Source organism: Frieseomelitta varia, unplaced genomic scaffold (genome assembly GCF_011392965.1).
Source record: "Frieseomelitta varia isolate USP_RPSP 00005682 unplaced genomic scaffold, Fvar_1.2 scaffold_163, whole genome shotgun sequence".
NCBI classification, from domain to species: Eukaryota; Metazoa; Arthropoda; class Insecta; order Hymenoptera; family Apidae; genus Frieseomelitta; species Frieseomelitta varia.
This window is the reverse complement of record NW_025109339.1, coordinates 1194045-1216671: the sequence shown is the minus strand read 5'-3', so window position 1 is coordinate 1216671 and position 22627 is coordinate 1194045. Positions and strand designations below refer to the sequence as shown.

General features: G+C 36.1%; 2 protein-coding genes and 2 long non-coding RNA genes across 7 annotated transcripts in view; 1 reads left to right on the top strand and 3 right to left on the bottom strand.

The window, feature by feature from the left end:
* Positions 1–7804: 7804 nt before the first annotated feature.
* Positions 7805–8495, bottom strand: LOC122537962. Its single transcript, XR_006308750.1, has 3 exons — positions 8237–8495; positions 8070–8134; positions 7805–7884 (listed from the first exon to the last, which is right to left on the bottom strand). It is a non-coding gene; the product is annotated as an uncharacterized LOC122537962 (long non-coding RNA).
* A 2693-nt stretch (positions 8496–11188) lies between these two features.
* LOC122537957 lies at positions 11189–13396 on the bottom strand. 2 transcript variants are annotated; one of them, XR_006308749.1, is made up of 2 exons: positions 12033–13396; positions 11189–11948 (listed from the first exon to the last, which is right to left on the bottom strand). It is a non-coding gene; the product is annotated as an uncharacterized LOC122537957 (long non-coding RNA). The 2 variants fall into 2 exon arrangements; XR_006308748.1 differs by having other exon boundaries at positions 12042–13396.
* A 1661-nt stretch (positions 13397–15057) lies between these two features.
* LOC122538346 (SPEG neighbor protein-like) overlaps positions 15058–22627 on the top strand; it is a 68011-nt gene continuing 60441 nt past the window's right edge. Inside the window, exons 1-2 of one of the 3 annotated variants that reach the window (XM_043672348.1) lie at positions 15058–15549; positions 21968–22137. In XM_043672348.1, the coding sequence (XP_043528283.1) occupies positions 22003–22137 (135 nt within the window). In that variant the 5' untranslated portion in view covers positions 15058–15549; positions 21968–22002. Of the gene's footprint in view, positions 15550–19577; positions 20808–21967; positions 22138–22627 lie in introns of those variants that run through there. The other 2 variants (XM_043672356.1, XM_043672338.1) reach the window with 2 other exon arrangements.
* On the bottom strand, positions 16182–17763 carry LOC122538333 (CDK-activating kinase assembly factor MAT1). Its single transcript, XM_043672313.1, has 2 exons — positions 17366–17763; positions 16182–17305 (listed from the first exon to the last, which is right to left on the bottom strand). The coding sequence occupies exons 1-2, from the start codon at positions 17487–17489 to the stop codon at positions 16467–16469; spliced, it is 963 nt and encodes a 320-aa protein (XP_043528248.1). The 5' UTR covers positions 17490–17763; the 3' UTR covers positions 16182–16466.

The following is a 22627-nucleotide window of genomic DNA, read 5'->3' as shown; positions in this document are numbered from 1 at the left end:
TAGCGCAAAACTACTTGCCTCTAAGTGCTCGAACTCCAATTTCATACACTGACAGCGTAAGTTGGAAACTCTACTCTAGTACAATGACAGTAACAAACCACGGTTTCATTTCGCGTTATATCCCTTGCAAAACACGATACTGAAACGTGGTAACAGTTTTGTTCTCTTAATTTCGTTCAAAGTTCGATAAACGTGTCTTTGATACAGAATGCGATGTTAGGGCTGCGAATTATTGTACAATTATTGTGTAACTTTCATGTTAGACGAGTGTGTGGTTAGTATGAAAGGCTGCGATTGATTGCGACGTACTCTACCACTCGCATTCGTATGGAATGTATGTAATGTATGGAATGTATGTAATGTATGTAATGTATGTAATGTATGGAATGTATGGAATGTATGGAATGTATGGAATGTATGGAATGTATGGAATGTATGGAATGTATGGAATGCATGACTGTACGCAATGTATGATCGTATGTAATGGATGCAATGTATGATTGTATGTAATGTATGTAACGTACGATCGTATGTGATGGATGCAATGTATGCTTGAATGTAATGTATGATTGTATGATTGTATGATTGTACGATTGTATGATTGTATATTGTATGACGCGAGCGTTATCGGGAGACAGATTTCCATAGTTAAATCTCATACATGCGCTTTTAGAGTTAAGATTTAGACTTAAGTTTGAGATTGAACTACTGAACGTCTGTCTCCTTTGTTCGTAATCCCGGGCCAAGTAGAACAAAATCTCGGCATTCCTTAAGAATGCCGAGTTATTTGTATATATGCTAATGGAGGGTGGTTGGGATTAGGGCCCGGGCGGGTCTCGTGCGTAGTCACCTCCTCGTGGTGAGACCTGGTAACTGATATCTTTTTACAAACATTAAAATGTTACAAACTTTAATGTTTGTAAAACGATATCAAGCTAAGAACTACGCAACCTACAGTTCAGTTTAGATCGTGAAAATTTCTGCTTATTCTTTATTTCTCGATCTAAACTGAACTGTAGGTACAATTAGTTGATAAGTAAACTATTGGGCCCCCAGCGGGCCATCGATGGACGACGAGGGATCACGCATGGACATCGTGGGATGCGTGCGCCTTAGACTTAAGTTGCGTGCGTTTAGTTTTAAGTTTCGTACGTTTAGTTTTAGTTAATTATAAGATAAATAACATCTGAGACGACGAGGGATCTCACAGTGACATCGTGGGATGCGTACGTCTTAGCTTTAAGCTGCGTGCGTTTAGCTTTAGTTAATTATAAGATCGTTATTATTTGTAAATTCACTGTGAACGCATTCTGTACAAAGACACGTTTATTTAACTGGAGACGAAATTAGGGACAGCTCCTCTCTTCTCTTTTTTCATCCGTTGTTACTATTGATATTGTCATTACACTAGAGTAGAGATATATCTGTTACTCTCATTGCACTAGAGTAGAGTTACTTCTGTTACTGTCATTGCACTAGAGTAGAGTTTCCAACTTTCGTTGCCAGTGTGTCAAATCGGGGGACTGCAGCCTCGTCCGAATGGACGTGGTAGGTTCTTGTAGTCTAGCGTCCTTTGTAATCCGGCTCAGTGGTTCTTCGGAACCCCACTGTGTCGTTGGGGGTAGCGCGAAACTACTTGCCTCTAAGTGCTCGAACTCCGATTTGATACACTGACAGCGAAAGTTGGAAACTCTACTCTAGTACAATGACAGTAACAAACCGCGGTTTCATTTCGCGTTATATCCCTTGCAAAACACGATACTGAACCGTGGTAACAGTTTTGTTCTCCTAATTTCGTTTCAAAGTTCGATAAACGTGTCTTTGATACAGAATGCGATGTTAGGGCTGTGAATTATTGTACAATTGTTATGTAACTTTCATGCTGGATGAGTGTGTGGTTAGTATGAAAGGCTGCGAGTGATTGCGACATATTGTATGACTCGCATTCGTATGGAATGTATGTAATACATGTAATGTATGTAATGTATGTAATGTATGATTGTATGATTGTTAACGCGATCGTTGTTCGAGAGACAGATTTCCATAGTTCAATCCTCATACCTGCGCTTTAGAGTTAAGATTTAGACTTAAGTTTGAGATTGAACTATGGAACGTTTGTCTCTTTTGTTCGTAACCCCGGGCCAAGTAGAATAAAATCTCTGCATTCCTTAAGAATGCCGAGTTATTTGTATGTGTGTTAATGGAGGGTGGTTGGGATTAGGGCCCGGGCGGGTCTCGTGCGTAGTCACCTCCTCGTGGTGAGACCTGGTAATTGATATCGTTTTACAAACATTGAAGTTTGTAAAACGATATGAAGCTAAGAACTACGCAACCTACAGTTCAGTTTAGACGGTGAAAATTTCTTTCCTCCTTTTAGTTCACAGTTTAAACTGAACCACAGGCACAATTAGTTAATATTCGTAAATTTACTGTGAGCGCATTCTGTTCACTGATTGATTTTATCAATCAAAGAAACCAATGTAATTGTAAAGATTTGCTAGAATGCGAATGTCTTCTACAAATTCATATTTTTCTAATGGATGTAAAGAGGAACTTAAGAAGGAGAATAACAGAAATATACAGGGAAACAAAAAATATGGTGAAGATCGAGGAGGAGAGAACAGAAGACAACAGCAAGAGGAGATGACAAGGATAATTCTGGATAACAAGAAGAGTGAGACAAGGATGCCAGCTAAGCCCAACCCTTTTCAATGCATTTTTGTCGGACTTAGAAAAGGACATGAACAAGGTGCAGGAGGAAAGGATTGTGATAGGAAGAGAGAAGGTGCGGACGATAGTGTAGGCGGATGACAGCGTGCTTTTAGCGACGTCAGAAGTGTGGATGAAGGGGATGCTGAAAAGATGTTTAGGAAGTATGTAGAGAGGAAAAGGCTGACTGTAAATATCTGAGGTACTCTTTTTCGAAAGAAGCAGAGAAAGAGGAAGGAGAAGGAGAGAATGGAGGTGGGGAGAGGAGGAACTGGAAGAGGTAAAGGATATGAAATATCTGGGCTACATAATGGAAAAGAACGGAAAAGCAAAGAAACACATACAGGAAAGGATAAGGTGGTGGCGATGAAAAGAACGTGGCACATTGGAGAAAGGTTATTTAAGGAAGACTTCGAAAGAAGGATAAAGATGTTCGTGGCCTTAGTGGAGAGTGTGGCTGGAATGATGAAGGAAGGTTGGACAATATCAAGAGGAGATATATGAAGTGGATCTTAGGGCTGAACAATGTCACACCAAATTACATATTGAGAGAGGAGACACAAGAGGAGGAAATACGAACAAAAGCAGTGAGGAGAGCGTTTATGTATGAAAAAAGGGCAAGAAATTTAGACAAGAAGTTAGTGAGAGAATGTATAAAGAAGATGGAAAGGCAGAGGGGGGAGAAAAATCTAAGTGTATGAGAAAAAAGAAGAAGAGGACTGAGAAGAAAACTGGGAATCAGTGAGGATTGGACGGGAAGAGCTAGAGAGGAAGAGAAAGGAAACACAGAGGGAGTTGCAAAGAGAGTAAGGAAAAGGATAGAGGAGATGGAAGGGGAAAGCAGGAGAAGAAAGATTGAAGAGTCAAAGAACAAGGTACACTACAAAAAAATTGCAACGAAAGAAAGGCCAGAATATCTAAAGCGGAGGATGAGAAAGAAAGAAAGAAGCCTGATAGCAAGGTTTAGATGCGGCAACGAAGTTAGGGGAAGGCAACACTGGAGAGAGGAGGAAGATGGTGTAGAAAATGCAAAGAGGAAGAAGAAACAATAAGGTATGTGATAGAAAGATATGAGGCTACGAAAGGAGACCTGAGAGTAGAAGAAGTTCTGAGGGGCGCCGGGAAGGGCTAGAGCAGATGAAGAGAATACAGCGGGAAAGAAAAAGGAGAAGCGCAGAAGAGGCAAACGACCACGTAGAAGAGGAGGAGGTTAGAAGGATTGGGAGGAATAAACATATAAAGGAAACGCAGGACAGAGGATTAGAAAGGACAGAAAAACAGAAAAACAATACCAAAGACAAAAAACAGAAAAACAATACCAAAGAAAAAGCAATAATAGAAGCCAGTAGAAGATAGTTTTTTTTACTTTTTACTTATAGTTCCTACAAGAAGATGAGCACAACACAAATTAGATCCATAAGATGTAGACATTAAGGATTAGCAATAGAAGTAGAAAATAAGAAAGAAAGATGTAAACTAATTGTAAACCGGGAGCATCCTAAGCCGCTTAGGCAAGGATTATAATAAAATAATAATATTTTTCTAAAATAGAATTAGAGAAATATAATTTAAGCAGAAATTTATTTCAGTCATCTCGTAAAGACCATTCTGTTTTGGATATTTCATAGAATTTTCTACATTTAGTGCATTCTAGGTACAATTTTCTTTTGTTCATGTGAAAAAGATTTATGAAAAAAATTTAATAAAATGTATTTAATTACCATTAGGCAGGATCCAGGCATCATTCCACAATCCATGTTATTCCATCTTTTATCCATCCACATGGATCCATTGATAAATCTGTAACACACTTATTTGTTGGATTAGTAGTTTAAAAAACTTAACACAAATATTCCACACCACTAAAACAGTCCCGACATTTGGAAAAAAAAAGCAAATGAATAGCCAGAAGGACTAGACTACTGAAAAAAAACGCGATACAATAGCCAGAAGGGCTATCACAAAACCTTTCCTACTCAACAATTCAATAACCAGAAGGGCTACTGTACGATTATCTACGTTACAAATCCGACGAACAAACCGCATCTTGTTTCGCAACACTAATTCACTAGCATTAATTGTGAAATAGAAAATCTTCAAAATCAAACGCGAAGAGTGCTTCGTCATGTTTAAAACTCCCGAAAATATGTACATAACGCTATTAAACTATGCACTCATGTTTAATAATGCGTAACACTAATTCCGACGCGTTCAGTGCAACCATGCTGGAGGTTGTTGATGAACTACCAGCTCTGCACAGTTCTTGTTCAGCTGCATCAGGTGATTCAGGAGCAAAAGCAAACTTCCACGAATCCAATGGAAGAATTTGGGCATTTTGTAAATGTAACGCTAATTCAAGAAACGCGATCATTCATTATCGCAACACTAAGAGAAAAACTAATTGGAAGAGTATCGCAATACTAAGAGTAGGAGTAACTGGAAATCGCGATGAAACAATATCGCAACACTAAAATTAAATTCAATGAAAATTACGATGAACAATATAAAACTGAACGAACAGAAAGCTAGTTATTAGATATTCTAACACTCTAAAATTAATTAATAGCAATGACTATATAATTTAATTTAAAAATAGAAATATTACACTAACACTTAAAACAAGATAAATTTTAAGAACAACTCGAATCATTTTAAAAATTCGAATCAAAATTGCAAAAGACAATCGCGGTGTCATAATTGGCAACTCTAAAGCAAACACGATTATCATTTGTTCGCAACTCTAAAATAAATCGTAAATAATTTCTCGTAACACTAATAAACAAGCGCGAAATTAATTCGCAACCCTAATTTAACCCGTGATCAATCTGTCGCAACAGTAACAAAAAAAATTCGCGATATGCCCAAAACGATGACATACAATGATGAAGGGGAAAAAAAAATACAACTACAAATACTAAAAGAGCATAGTGACAAAGTAGTAACGAGAATGACTTCCCATGCTTTGGAATCATTTGAACGATCCAGAGGATGAGAAGCCATTTGCTGTGACCCTCTTCGTGGCAGTTTGCCGGGCCTCTTCGGCTTTTAGCCTCTTCTTTCTTCGAGCGCAATGCCCGCTGAAATTTATGTCTGGCTCGAGTCTTTCTAATCGCAAACTAAAAAATAAAGGTGAAATAATAATATAAATCGCGAAATCTAATCAATACACATGGACGACCATCGATCATAGTGATCGTTGGCCGTTCGAATGTGCGTGCTCGAGCTATACCTACATGAACGTTCGTTTCGGAACCTACTCGCGGCCTACCCGCGACCGCGATCGCGATGTTAAATTCGAAAAATCGAAGAGTAAAACCAGAAACAAGTGGCATGCTCCATTTGTACCAGTTTCACTGTCGACTTTTCAAATTAGATTTCCTGAAACAGGTTGGACACGCGAAAGAGGGACACGCGACCACAGACTGTGCCAACCTGCCCGGCCCTACCTACTTATAATTAAACACATTCATACCAGAAAGTAAGCTACCTATCCTATCCAGGGCCCCTATATTTAAAAAATGGCAAAACAGGCACACCAACACATTCACTCCACGATTCTCATACACACCACCCGGGCGCAGAGACCTAAACTAGAGAGGACGTCCCGGGACACCTCCGACGCCCGAGCTTAGCACACAACTTTCACACTCTAATTTACGTACCATTTTCCTGAAATCGACTGACAATGGATAGCGACCATTGCGTAAAACGTGACTAAAATACGTTTATAGCTATATGATGAGATATTAATAATTGAGAAAAAAATACATATAATTTTCATAGAAATTTTACGTGCAGAATGAAATGGAATCATTGTTACAATTGATTATATAATTATTAATATAATTATAGTGTATTTAATAGATACTGTTATAATAAATTCATACTTCAAACTGCGTAAATATTTTAAATGTTAGTAATGAATGAAACAATAGAAACGTCGCAATTCCACATCCTAAACACACACACACACATGCGGAAAATACGACGTGCACGATAATTGCTAACACATTGTCAGTCGCTGAGAAACTTTATAAAATTACAAACTATGGTCATCGTGCCCAATGTCTTTCACCCACCCAAGTAGCACCTGAGCACGTGAGTGAGATCCTGACAATGAACACGGCAGGGATTAAACCTGAAAATCCTAAACTAAAAAAATAATTAGTTTATATAATTTGTAATATCTAACGGACTACTGAATTATTTTATTTCAAACTATAATGACTCTTTCAGAAATTATTGAAATTGTAAGAGAATAAAGACAAAGAATTGAATTTATTAGAAATGATATGAAATCAAACACTTGATTTAAACAATCAAAATCAAACAATTGACTCTAAACATTAATGAAAAACAATCTCAGGCGACTTCTTCGTCAAAGCACATTTTCGAAAATGCGAAAAAAGTGTTCAAACTTGTTACTTTGATTCAAAAATCTGCCTGTCGCGAAGTATCTTCTTGCACATAAAGTTTCATACATTTTTCATCGGAAAAAATCTAGTTTATTATATTTTATATTCTACTGAAGTTTATAATTACAGAACTTAATTAATTAAATCAATCAATGCTATTATAAATGGGAAAACGAAATTTATTAATTATTAATTATCATAACAAAATCATATATCATCAGTATGAATAAATAATAATTGCATCCTTCATAGCAACGAAGTCGGAGGGTATCCATCTTCTCTACTATCAAATGCTCAAACGAAATCGTTTTAATAATAATTGTTTATAAACATTTATAATTTACCTATTTACATGGATATTCATATGGATATTTTACTTTTGCAAACATTCATACTGGATATATTTTGATTTTATAAGTAATTACTATAAGTGTATATTTTAATTGTTAAAATCGCGATGTGCAAGAAGCCCTATCCTGATCTAATACATAAAAAACTTGAAAAAGTTGTTACTACTCAAGGGTATAAAATATACCCAAGGTCACTATGCTCACCAAAAATTCTACGTATACAACCAGTCACCCGTGCCGATTCGGACCTATCGTCCTACGACATGATTGAGTGACCGGAGGAACATAAATGCATGCGACTCACGCGATAGATGTGAAGAACGTTATCATAGATGTTGCACTGGAGCAGGGAAAGTTATCTCTCGTCAAGTGGATATCACTGAGAATCCCATGGTGGAAAGGAAAAATTTCTGAAAAGACATAAAACATTTCGTTTCTAAAGACACAGTGTTATTAAAAGTGAAATTTTATAAATGATAAAAATTGGGATTAATAATGTGAAATGTTCTTAATTTATAATTATAATTTTACGTTTCACTTCAATAGAGAGAAAATTGTAGGGAATAAAATTTAAATACAATGGAAAAATAATTACATTTCTAGGTTTTGAAGCGTCATAAGATTCTTTGAGGAGTAGGGGATACAGAGACTGCAGAAGATCTGTAACAAAACATGTAGCATAAAGCGTCTGTAACAAAACGATAAACATTATACTTCATTGTCAAATTTGAAAAATTGAGTGAATTAAAGTACAATACTTACGTTCTTGATCTCCTTATCCTCTTGAGCACTGACTCTAATATACCGAAAATGAATGAGAAAGACTAAGAAAAAATATAGAAAAATAAAAATAAAAGACTATCAACGCGCGTTCAAGTAACATCGGCAACCTCACTGACTCTAACTTCGCGAATTATAAATTAAATGAATTATTTAATTTAACAAAAGCCATTTTACTCAAAAAAATATGAAAATACTTCGTGACAAACACTGACTCTACCTACCGCATTGCGCGCGGTCACAAAAACTTTCTGAAAATAAAGTTGATTAGAGGGGAAAGGGGAGGGGAGGAGGGAGGATACATTCATTTAGAAAATATTACTATTTTTGTAGAACATGATTATAAAGAAACTTGAATATATATTAAAGATGTTAACTGTAAATTATAAAGTTCTTCTCAATACTGAATACTGTAAATGAAAGACAATTATTGTATTTTGAATGTTTGTTATTAGAGTAGGAAGTACACATATTAGTAATGTATCAATAGTCGAAATGTTTGTACAAATCATAATTTCTAATTCAAAATTAGTTAAATATATTTAAGAAGCAATACCACAATAAACGCGTGTGAAATCTTATTTTGAACCGTTTCAATTTCGTTGAAAAAACGTATGAAAAAAGCAAGTACAGTAATAATAATAAACAACATATAATACGGTAAAGTATGGAAACTATGAATTTGATAATTTAATACAAGAATATACATCCATTTGATAGCATATGTATACCATTAAGCTGGTATATATCCAAATAAAATATTGATTAATTTAATCTTTTCCATTTTCATCTTTGTATTCCAAATAATTACGAAATTACGTATTGTGAATTGTATCTCAAATATATATGAATTGTATACCAAATGTTACCCAAGACGAATAAAATATTGCCAAATTTCCGTGAGTTCATCAAATTGTCCATTAATGATCGTGGCATCTATGTGTTCTATGCTATCTGCAATGAAGCACCTGCACAAAGAGAAACTGAAGTCAGAAAAAATATGTCAAATAAACGAAAGTCAGAAAAAATATGTCAAATAAACGCAAACGAAAGAAAAACAACTTCAAATTCTATTAAAAAGACATACGAGATGATCTGTCAATAACCTTACAATTGAAATCGACAATTGAAGGAAAATCTGCTCGAAAATTTCCAAAGCACTACATGATTTGGTTACCATAATGTTCAATGAATGATTAAACACACGCGTATTAATTAAATGATATTATAAATGAGGTATATATGGAAATAAAATATTCATATGCTATTATTTCTTTAATTGTTGAAAATTATATGTAGTAATTATTTGGTTAAATTTTGAACTGAAGCCAAAAACGTATGTTTCATCTTAAACATACACAACACAAACACAAATCTAACAGTTACCGATTTAAATTCTTACCTGAGAATTTCTGCACTTCTTTCTGGTTGATTTTCCTGGATAATACTTTCGTCTTCATTCTCCGCCATCTTTAACCGCCACTTTTAACCGCCACTTTCCAGTTACATTTCGATCATGAGGAATATCGATTTCGAGTTCGAGAATCGTAGGAAGTATGTTGCGTATTCCACCGTTGGCGCTGTAGTCAATAACAAATTTGAACCAAATGCGCGCGCATTTCGAACGAAATGTTAACTTGGAATAAAAAATAAAATACTCTGGTCTGACTCAAATACACAAAATCCATAAGAAATTCTTAAAGAAGAACAAAACTATTTATACACTAGATAAAAAAAATGTCAATGTTTTAAAATGTTACAATTACCTGAAAAAGAAATTGTAGAATAATTAACTTGGCTTTATTTTAAATAGTGAAGTTTCATCTTTAACAATCTTCTGCTTGTTTCGTTCAAAGATACATATTTAGTTTTACACTACCCAACAAGCGAAAAAGTAAGAATTTGTTTTCTCGAAAATTATAAGAATACAAACTTCTCCCCAAAAAGAAGTTTCTTTTTATCACTGAAAAATTTTTGTCGTAACTGATTAATCATGATGTTGAATAATAAAAATCTTTCCTTTACAATGAAATCTTAAAACTAAACCTGTATGATTACTTTTCGTTCATTTGTTGAACTTCAAACATTGGAGTTGAACAACAAAAATTCAAGAAATCCTAACATTTCATTGTTTAGCCCTAATAAAATGACAAAATCAATGAAATGAGGAAAATAAATTTTACAACAGGTTTCGCGGGCTAGTTGCAAAGAGAAGATTCTAATTTTCAGGATCATGATGAATTTAATAATAGTGTGCCAGAACACTGATTGAGTTAATCAACGTTACAAGGTCACAACATTTGCAGTAATTAGAATTGATACTAAATTTAGGTATAAGATTATAAATAACTCTTGGTACAGTGTGTTCGAATATTTGTATGCTATTATTTTTAATTCTTGAAAATCATATGTAATAATAATTATTTGTAAAAATAATACACTTCAGTAATCTAACAGATCTCGCTGAAATGAAGTCAAAAATGCAACTTTCAATTTAAAAATTCACAACGCAAACATAAATCTAATAGCTATTGATTAAAATTGTTGCACAAGTGCTTTGGGATGATACTTACTTCTGGATTATATTTTCTTCTTTGCAGATGCGATCTGCTTGATTCCGCCATACTTATTGTTTAAAAATCGATCATGAGCAATATCGATTTCGAGTTCGAGAATCGTAGGAAGTGTCACAGTGTACTGGCGCTGTAATCGTTAACTAATTTAAACCCAATACGCGCGCATTCCGCGCGAAACTAAACTCGGGATAAAAAGTAACAGTATTTATAGAAATATTGATTTGATACGTCCAAATATATAAAAAAGATAAAAATTATTTTAATCAATTCTTTCTAATATTTTTAAACAGATGTAAATAATTAAATGTATAATAAATTTTTCATCCCAATTACCATCAATCTCTGAATCGTTATATTCTTTTTATATTCTTATTTTATATTTCATATTCTTATTATATTTATATTCCTTTACTGATGAAGCATCACTGTATTCAGTCCAATAAATTATACATATGTTTATGTCTTTATTGTTTAATCTTTCTCGAAACAGTTTTTATGTATATTAATGTTAAAACAAATAGGGCAGTGATCACAACTCCGAGTTTCATCGTATACAAATGTATCAATTTTGTCACAAATATTCATAGTAGGGAATAAGAGAACAATATTGCAAATAAAAGTTTTGTGTACCTTAATATATGTACAAGAGTTGTCATTGTGTAATAGAAAATCAACAATTTTCACGGCATTATGAAATCTTCTACCACTGCTATCTGTATGTGCAATTCCAATTAGAATGATAAGCATTAAAATCATCTGCTAGAATGCAGTTGATTTAGTGTCCATATTTTAAACAATTAGATCCCAATGATCTTGTCTAAGAGTGAAGCCTGGAGCTACATAGCAGACAAATATATCCAGTTCTGGCTTTACATTATTTACACAAAGAGTTATAGTTCAAATAATATGTTCAAATTTGGATAGCTCAATTAAGATGTCAGGAGATTTGATGTTAGTAATTTGCCTGAAAACCACGTTATAAAATAATTGAAAATATAAATAACTTTAATCTAATTAGTCTTCTGTCAGAACAGAGAAATCATCGCTCATAACATCTTTTGGATAGGAACTGTTGAGGCATTTGACAATTCTCGTGATGTGGATTTTTATCTCAAGTTCTGTAAAGAAGAGGAAAACATCTTTATTAGAGCTGGTGCTTCAAGGACTTTGGGATTATCGTATTTGTCTAATAACAGCTATACAAAATTCACTTTGAAAATTCACTGGATGATTTTGAATAGGATCCTAGATTTAATCTTTGACAGGCAGCAGTAGCAAAAAGATATCTTCTAAGGAAGTCTGCTCTGTTAGCTATTTTGCGTTTCCTGGTTTCTTTGGTAGAAACAACTGGTTTATGTCTACTATCATTTTTGAACATTCAAATCACTAAAAGAGTTGTTGAAAGAGCTGAAGATAATAAGCTGTCTCTTGATGCATCTTGGTGGTGGCAAGAGCATAGTTTCTAATATTTTCAGCTTGCAGTTTATGTATCAGAGGTAATGATGTAGCAGAAATCTGGAATGAAGGTAACTAAGAAAAAGATTGTTCTTGCACGATTGGAACATTATTTCTTTGTGACATGATCTAGAATTGTGTAAAAGTAATGGCTGGAGGTCAAAGTTTTTACAAAATATAACCACTTGATTTTCTTCCCTACATAAGGAACAGACTACTTTTTCTGCTAATAGATATATCCAATACGATGTATTATCATAATTTATTTAGATGGATTTATGTACGTTTGGAATGTCTTCAGATTGAATATACATCTGGCAACAAAAGCTCAAGATATGTGTGGCCTGGATTATTTCAACCAGTTCTTGAAGATGATCTGGACAATGATTCTAATAATACTATGCAAAATAAGACAGACGTTACAAGATATTATGCATTTAGATTTAAAAACGATTCATCAAATTCCCAAGAAATGAGATTTAATGTTTACTTCCGTATGATTATCAGTTAACCTGTCAGTCGTGTCCTTATTATCCTAGTATAAACAAACTCAGCCTTGAGAAATTCTAAATATAAATTTAATATTCGATGGGCCAGTTAGTTGACAACTTCAACATTGAATTCTTGAATCCAAGTATCTTTCATGGAGTTTAATATGACTGCTAGTTCTCGTGTATGGAATTGTGATTGTTGAGTAGCTTGAGCGTAAGAAGCTTTGAAAGAAACATTCTGAAAGAGAAAATCCATGGTTTAAGGTTAAGTGCGTTGGGGTTAAGTGCCACTGTAATCAAAAACATTTAAAAAATAATAACAGTAGATCAAGGATTAACTAAGAACAGATTTTGCACTCAGTAAGACAAAAAGAGATACAAAGAAACACAAAATATTCCTATAAACAGTTACTAGCACTTTCCACCTGAGCTATCCTAGCAATAATGAATTCTGAAAATCTTTATTGATACACCTTGAGACGTAAATGAAACATATAACAAAAGATAAGAGTCTTAAACGGACGACGCAATTTCAAAACTTGTCAAATTACTCCTCTTAATCAGGGTTTTTTTGCAATTAGTTCAAATTTACTCAGTTTTTGACATGGTGGCGCTATCTGTCGGTAACTACCTCGTACTAACAATTTTTTAAAATTTTTATTTCTGCATATTACGGTTCAAATTGGGTATAGAATTGAAGCTGAGAGTCTAATTAAGATGATACAATTACAAAATTTTCCAATTTAATTCTCTAAATTAGATTTTTTTGCAAATGAATATTTTTCTGTTTTACGTGGTATCAAACACCAGCGCCACATTCTGGCGCATTGCTGGAACTAACAACCTTGACTACAATTGAAAACGATTTAACGTAGAATAAAATAAATTATTTTTTCCCGCATTAGCATGCTACATCTATAACCATGGGGCGTATCTGCAAACTGCACGCTTAATTAACGTTACTTATTGGTGCAAATAATTAAAATAAATTATATTCATAATATGGACTACGAAGTCTTGGTTCCACAATTTCGCCACTACGTGGCGCTAGTGTTTGTTGCCCTGTAGAGATTACGATAATTTAAATTTATATCACAATACTACAAATTAATAATAACACCATAATTAATTTTAGTTGTTTATATAAAAATAATATCAATATAACAAAATATACAGTTACTAATAATTTAATGAAGATTACATTATGGAATTTAAATAACGAATGAAGAATTTCTATTATGGTTACAATATATATAAGTTTCTGTAAACATTTCCATGGTGATAATAAAATTAATAGCTATTTTTAAGTGATTACGGTGAAATGGTCGTCCATGTGCATTAGAGTTAACTTTCGCGATTTATATTATTATTTCGCCTTTATTTTTTAGTTTCCGATTAGAAAAACTCGAGCTAGACGTAAATTTCAGCGGGCATTGCGCTTAAAGAAAGAAGAGGCTAAAAGCCGAAGAGGCCCGGCAAACTGCCACGAAGAGGGTCACAGCAAATGGCTTCTCATTCTCTGGATCATTTAAATGATTCCGGAGCATGGGAAGTCATTCTCGTTACTACTTTGTCACTATGCTCTTTTAGTATTTGTAGTTATATTTTTTTTCCTCTTCATCATTGTATGTCATCGTTTTGGGCATACCGCGAATTTTTTTTGTTACTGTTGCGACAGATTGATCACGGGTTAAATTAGAATTGCGAATTAGTTTCGTGCCTGTTTATTAGTGTTACGAGAAATTATTTACGATTTATTTTAAAGTTGCGAACAAATGATAATCGTGTTTGCTTTAGAGTTGCGAATTATGACACCGCGATTGTCTTTTGCAATTTTGATTCGAATTTTTATAGTTGTTTTTAAAATTTATCTTGTTTTAAGTGTTAGTGTAATATTTCTATTTTTAAATTAAATTATATAGTCATTGCTATTAATTAATTTTAGATTGTTAGAATATCTAATAACTAGCTTTCTGTTCGTTCAGTTTTATATTGTTCATCGTAATTTTCATTGAATTTAATTTTAATGTTGCGATATTGTTTCATCGCAATTTCCAGTTACTCCTACTCTTAGTATTGCGATACTCTTCCAATTAGTTTTTCTCTTAGTGTTGCGATAATAAATGATCGCGTTTCTTGAATTAGCGTTACATTTACAAAATGCCCAAATTCTTCCATTGGGTTCGTGGAAGTTTGCTTTTGCTCCTGAATCACCTAATGCAGCTGAACAAGAACTGTGCAGAGCTGGTAGTTCATCAACAACCTTCAGCATGGTTGCACTGAACGCGTCGGAATTAGTGTTACGCATTTTTAAACATGAGTGCATAGTTTAATAGCGTTATGTACATATTTTCGGGAGTTTTAAACATGACGAAGCACTCTTCGCGTTTGATTTTGAAGATTTTCTATTTCACAATTAATGCTAGTGAATTAGTGTTGCGAAACAAGATACAGTTTGTTTGTCAGATTTGTAACGTAGATAATCGTACAGTAGACCTCTGGTTATTGAATTGTTGAGTAGGAAATGTTTTGTAATAGCTCTTCTGTCTATTGTATCGCGTTTTTTTTTTCAGTAGTCTAGTCCTTCTGGCTATTCATTTGCTTTTTTTTCCAAATGTCGGGACTGTTTTAGTGGTGTGGAATATTTGTGTTAAGTTTTTTAAACTACTAGTCCAACAAATAAGTATGTTACAAATTTATCAATGGATCCATGTGGATGGATAAAAGATGGAATAACATGGATTGTGGAATGATGCCTGGATCCTGCCTAATGGTAATTAAATACATTTTATTAAATTTTTTTCATAAATATTTTTCACATGAACAAAAGAAAATTGTACGTAGAATGCACTAAATGTAGAAAATTCTATGAAATATCCAAAACAGAATAGTCTTTACGAGATGACTGAAATAAATTTCTGCTTAAATTATATTTCTCTAATTCTATTTTAGAAAAATATATTAAATTATTTAATATATTAAATTATATTTTGGGCGCATTCACTGCTTGATCAACTCGTTTGTGATCTGTCTATTCGTAGCGATCGAAGCTTGCATCCTTTTCGTTTACGTTTGTTTCGAGAGATGGCAGTACTTGGCTTATTCAATTTACAATATATATATATATATAAAGATTTACATATTTTATTTGACAGATCGAAACATTTATAATGATGTTCGTCTTTTATATTTAACCATCTTAATGAGGGAATCCAAGAAATTCATCACAATCACCTTCTATCTATCCTACTTCTATGCGTAAAAATTCTATATTCCATCTACAATGATTTATACCTTCATAGTTATATTTAATTTTAATTTCAATCACTGTAAGCATTTTGACAGAAACAAAGCTTTATTCTTTGTCAATGATAAGGCGAAAGGAAAAATTAATATAAACTATTATTTTTAACAAAATGAATTTTATTTTACAAGATAATGAAAGAATGATTGTTTTCATTGTATGAACTTAACCAGGTACTACAGTGGTGTAGCTTTTATATTATAATATACAATACGCAATACTAAAAATTACATTATACAACAAGGCACATTTACCTACAATTTCTTATTATGTCACATGTAATTAACTTGGCATGTATTACTTATTGAATGATGATCAATCAGAGATACTGTTCTATGTATAAAACTAGAGATATGATTTCCTTGGTATTAAAACAGTCTATACGATCATACAGTTGTGAATTCTGTTTGGCGTTGTGAAGGATTATAATACAAGCCAGCCATGGATTCTTGCAATGCTCTTAAGCATGCAACATGTGCTTTGAATCCACCTGCCCTTTCTGCCCCGGATTCGACGCGTACATGAGAAATATATCCACGAGCTTGCAATTCTCTCCAACTTGGTGGCGTTGGACCATCCATTCCTTGTCTAATAGGGGTGTAAGAATACAGAGGACCTTCCTCGATCTTTGGTATGGGCATGTAATTCTGACTTCCCTGATTGCCAAATTTAATTCCTGTGCTAAATTGATTGACTTTACTAGACGCTGTCTTCTGTTCCTTCTTCGATGCTTGCATGACAGAAGCAAACGTCTCCACAATATTCTTTGCATTTCCTTCTGAAAATGTAAGCTCATCGATCAATGCTTCCTTTTCACGGATCTTTTTCTTTTTAGCTTCCATCTCTTCTTTAACTATTTCCAATCTTCTTTCCTCCTCTTTCTGTTTTTCCAATTCGATCATTTCTTCCAACTCGTATTCACTTCTACCAATTTTCGACTTGCTTTTTGTTATTTGCTCTTTGTTGTCTTTCTTGTACTGTTCTATCTTTTTATTCGTCTCTATTACATCAATATTATTAGCCAAGTTATATATCAACGTTTCAATTTCTTCTAAGTAGTCGTTGTATTCTCTTAACGTTGCAAAGTCCTCCTCTTTCTTGTTGAAGTCTCTGAGGATTTTTTTCCTTATGTTCACTTCCTTCTCCACCATTGGATCCTCGAATAATTGTACGCGAAAATTCACTCTTCTCAGAGGAATCTTACACTCGGGACACGATCCAGATCCTGCAAGATTATACAAATGAGTCTTTGCTTACCTCATTATTAACCTCAAAAAACACTAACCTTTCAAGAATAACAAATCAACACAGCTTTCGCACAACGTGTGCCCGCAAACGTTCACCATCATTTTTAATGATGGATTTCGATATTTGGTAGTTTTGCATCTCGGACAAGCTTGATCATCCATTTTTGCGAGGTGTCAGAGAAACAGGTATTTGTAGGAACCACTGTTTGCTTTCGCGAAGCAATCGACCGGTTTTAAGAAGTAGAAATGCTCATATTACAACGAATGATATAATTTTAAAATAAATTCAGATCGACCGAATCACTCCATACACTTAAACAACGAAAGCACAACAACATTTTTACGTTTAAAAATCGTAACTAAAGTCCTCGTGACATCACCGTACCGTCTCATAACCTCCAAAGTCTGTTAAGTTCACGCTATCATCGTGTAATTCACAGTTTGAAACTCGAACTGTACAATCGATACTGTAACATCGAATATGAAATACCCACTGTCACGAATGCTGTCGATAGTATCGAAAGTATTCATAACCACGCATAAATGATTACACAAACGCTATGCATAATCTATAATGCCTTAATTAATTATATCTATAATGAATCTTTTTAGCTTATTAAAATGTAACGTTACGATTCGGTAATATATTCAATAATACGTTGTGCAAACGTAAAATACATGATGCATTGCAATTGTATTTTACGATCCTTCATTTCATCATTTTCAACAAAATATTTTCGTTAGATTGTAGAATAATTTCAATGCACTTTCAGGATTTGTATTGCTGTATTCCCGTTTATATCCGCCGCTTTTAAACGTCTGAACCGTAAATAAATTCGAAGATAAACTTATCGGGGAAACGTGCGCTGCATGTTTTACCACCGACTGAATCCGCGCTTTTTCCACAGCTTTCGATCATCGCGCGCTGTTACGTGATTACCGAGGCAAAAAGAAAGAGGGAAAGGAAAAGGGAAGTCTCGCTAGGGGAGAAAACTCAAGCCCGTGGTCCCTTGGTACCAAAGCCGTACGTCTTTTGTACGTTTCACTTCTAACGATTTAGGGCATCGATTTCTCTTTCAATTCCATTCGTGTAAATTGTACATTAAAAAGCAGCAAGAAAGAGATACGATGCATGTCCATTATACTCGAAAGAACAAAAGGGAACGGTATGCTTTGGTGCCTCGCAGGGCTTCTACTTGTTTCTTCTTCCCAGCGACTGATACTACGAACGCCCATTATTCAACCCCTTTTCTCGTAAAACCATCTTGACGTCCCAGTGAAAAATGCGCAACGACGTTCCTTAAGTAAACGAAGATATTCCCAACGTCTGTTCCGCTAGCACGAAATATCCGAGATTAGCTAGAATCTTGTTCCGCTGAAGATTTCCTTGAAGTGCGCACCCTATTTCGGTATATTCTCGTACCGGGCAAATTCGCATAACGTCTCCGTTGAACAAATTTTCTCCAGATTTATATCACGCGTGTATGGTTTGCGGACGCGCAACGTAATATACCTTACGTTACATAATACCTAAAGAATTTAGGTTTCAGTCGCGTTGAAATTTGAGTAATTCGGCACGACAAAAATAAAATTGACAAATATTTTATTAATTATTTATTATTAAATTTGACAAAACATAAAACATCCTGCGTGACGTATACGATAGTACAGTATTTTCTCTTTTCCCGAATGCTTGTTTGTTAAAAAACGTAACGAAAGGACTGTATTAAATTGACGGTTGCAAACACCGCGTAAATGATAAATATTTGAGTGATTTTTAATCGGGCATCGCGGGGGGGGAGAATTCCAATGGTCAAAAACACTCGAGGAAACAAACCTCGTTTTGTTTACTGTCTTACGGAACACGATCGAAACGATTAGCTCGATCCAGCCCGTTTACCAGCCCTGTGGAAAACGTCGCGAAAGACTGACTCTTCTCTCTCTCTCTCTCTCTCTCTCTCTCTCTCACTCTCTCTCAGTCTGCGCTGCGCTGCATGAAATTTGTTACGGTGCATAAGGTGTGTTGGTGCGTATGACACGTGTACCACAATGACAACGACGAGGACGACGATCGGGCCGGCATGGATTTCGATTCTTGACTAGGGATGCTGCACGTTCACCCCGTAATGCACCGTTGTGTGCGTGCCTGTAATAGAACTAAAGGGATACGCTTGCGCCGGACGGTGTCTACCCCATCTTCCCGTTGACTTCGGGTGAGGGAAAGCGGGGCGTGTGCAAGGACAGATGGCAGGGCGTCTCTCCCGGGCCGTGTCGCATGCACTGTCAGTTTCGCTCGGATACTCGTACACGAGTTTCGTCGTGTTACCCTGTACGATCGTCGCGCTCCTTGTTTCAACGGGGTGAAAACTCCGCTTCGGAGAGAAGATCCATCCGCGCGCAGCGCACACTCCACACGCACGCTCCTATTTCCTCCAATTCGTTGGACGACACGTTTTGCAATTGACAGGGATCGGATCGCCTGTTTGACGTTAGCCGAAGTTAGCATTTCGTTTAGCAACGTCGAATACCGGGAACGCGGTAGTAATTTTCCGTGGGCCGTCGCTACGAGAGAAGAATGAAGATCAGTTGAGACCCGGTTCCATTTGCATAATAGAATATATTTTAAGGAGAGGTCGCGGTGCACGAGCCCCGACGTAAATGAATATTTCCGTTGTCTTGGTCGTTTTCAAACGTTGCTCGATTTCAAACGACACGGCAGAATAAAAAAAAAAAAAGGAGAAGCGAAGGAAGGGGTTGTTCGTTTCTCCGTAATCGTAATGGTCAATTAGGCAGTTCACGGATAGAAAGGCACGTTTCTAGCGGGAAGACGGAGAGAGGCACTAGTGTCGCCAAGTGAAGAAGAGAGACCGGACGATTATGGGAAAGAAGTATCGGGGACGATTTCTATGCATGCCAACGCGTAGATCTCGAATAGCGGAGACATAATGGCGACATCCAGTGAAAAACCATACAAAAATCGGATGCCCATCCCCTATTCGTATCCTCTATTGCGATTTTGATCTGTACGCGCTTTTGTCTCGCTGAGATGCTGTATCGAACGTTCGATTCTGGATTATCGTACCACACCAGGGGGAGATTAACGCGTCGTGGATGGGATCGCTTCGATGAAAATAATAACTGATAAGTGAAAGTTTTGCCCCGAAGGAAGAACGATCGCGTAGAAGACGCGAAAACTCTTTTTTGTTCCTTGCTGCCTCCTCACTTCGTGTTCCTCTTCCATTTCTCCTCCTCCTCCTCCTCCTCTTCCTCTTCCCGCCCCTCCCTCCCTCCTCCTCCTCCTCTCCTCTACAGCCCACCGGTTGAAACGAGAGCTGCGGTGGATTTTCTTCTTTTCTTCTGTTTTTTCGTTCCTTTTGTAAAACGCGACGATTATATCGAGCGACATCGTGTGGATCGACTATGAGAGAGAGAAACAAAAAATGAAGGGTTTATTTTTTACCCTGGGTCTATTGTTTTCGGGTAAGTGGAAATTCATCGGCCACGTGTTTAACAGTTCCAGGGGGATTTTTTTTTTTTTTTTTTTTTTTTTTTTGAATTGGTCGGCGTAATCGGTCGTTTGCCCGAACAATGAGGCTTTTAAAAACGCAGCTCGATTGAATTTCCCTTTCTTCTTCCTGCTGTGCTGTGCGCATCGTTGAAACACTATTCCTCTCTGAAAAAAAACAAAATTTTTCAGGAGGGAGATAATAAAGTAATGTGAGAAAGGGGTAATTTTTTCGTGCTGTATACCGTGTCGATTGCCGTTTATGAAACCGGTGGCGGAACAAAGTTTCAGGTGCAACGGGTATAACGAATATAATCGCGGTGCACGAGAGCAACGCGTCGGATGAAAATATTGTGAACATTCGTTATAATAACGCGGCTGGCTGCTACGGGCTGCGGCGCGATATATTTTTCCACGGGGACACGCACAAAGAGGGAAACGTGACAGAACGGGTTGCCGGCGATAGTTCACTGCCACGTATTATAAGATAAAGTAGTTTCTGAAACTGCGACGTTGAAACTTCACCAGCTACTTTAATACTTTATGACGAAACGCAGGCAAGGTCTATGCCCGAACTCGAAAGAGGGAGATATATGACTATATATATATATATATAATATATACATATATGTACTATATATATATGTGCAGTATATGTATACATATACATAATATACGTGGCCTTTTACCGCGTACCACTTCGGGACACGTTAAAATGATTTCTTGCCACTTCTGGCCCGTATATCGTGCACGCCCCCACTGGCGTGTACGAGAGTTCCGCGGTAAACACGAGGAGTTAACAAAATTCCGATAACGAACGACGAAACGTGGCGAGCATTTCCCTCTTTTCTCCATTCTACTCGCGATTTCTGGCGTTAAAGCGGCTCGCGATGCGGCGAAGCACGGGAAATAATCTTTCGGGTCAAAGAACAATCCACCGCAATCTGGAGATTGAAACGAGCCCATTGAAAGCTGCTTTCCTCTGCATTTGTATATGTCTTCCTCTCTCTTTCTCTCTCTCTCTCTCTCTCTCTCTATATATATATATATATATTCTTATATATATTTATATTTATATACACGCGAGTGTGCTTTGTTCCTTTTTTTCTCCGCTGTGTGTTGTTTCTTCTTAAAGTGCAAAGACTCGCCTGGAGCACGGCTGATCAGGAGATGCACGAGAATCGAGCACTGGAACCGCTCGATCGTGGGCCTTACTTCGACGTCTCTGCGTCGCGGAACGTCACCGCGCTTGTTGGCAAAACGGCCACCCTCAATTGCCGTGTACGAAACCTGGGCGATCGTACGGTAAGCATCACGAAATCTCACTTCTTTTGCCGAAGATGCGAGTCACGTGAACGAGATTATCGGCCGTCAGCAACACGAGAAGATGAAAATTCGATAATTTTCACGGTGATTTTTCTCCTCGTAATTACTTTCGCTTGGGGGGGGGGGGCGTTAATGGGATGGCTGGCAACGCTTTCAAGCGTTGTGTGTACTCGTTCGACGGAGTTAACGACGACTTTAAAAGCGAGATTAACGCGGTGTGTGTTTCTGAAAGAGAAGGGTGGGGAAAAAAAAAAAAGAAACGTACGAATCGGGGGTCTGGCCACAGTGCATAATGCAGCGGCGGTGCGCAATTTAAGTTCAGCCGTTAGGTGGTTACAGTATAACGGGTCGACGCGATATTTGGTTATCGCGATACAGGCGGGTAAAAGTGCGAAATTTCCTATTTCCTTTTTTTCGTTCGTTTTTCCTTTACCGCTATTTATGGTTTTTTTTTTTTTTTTTTTTTTAA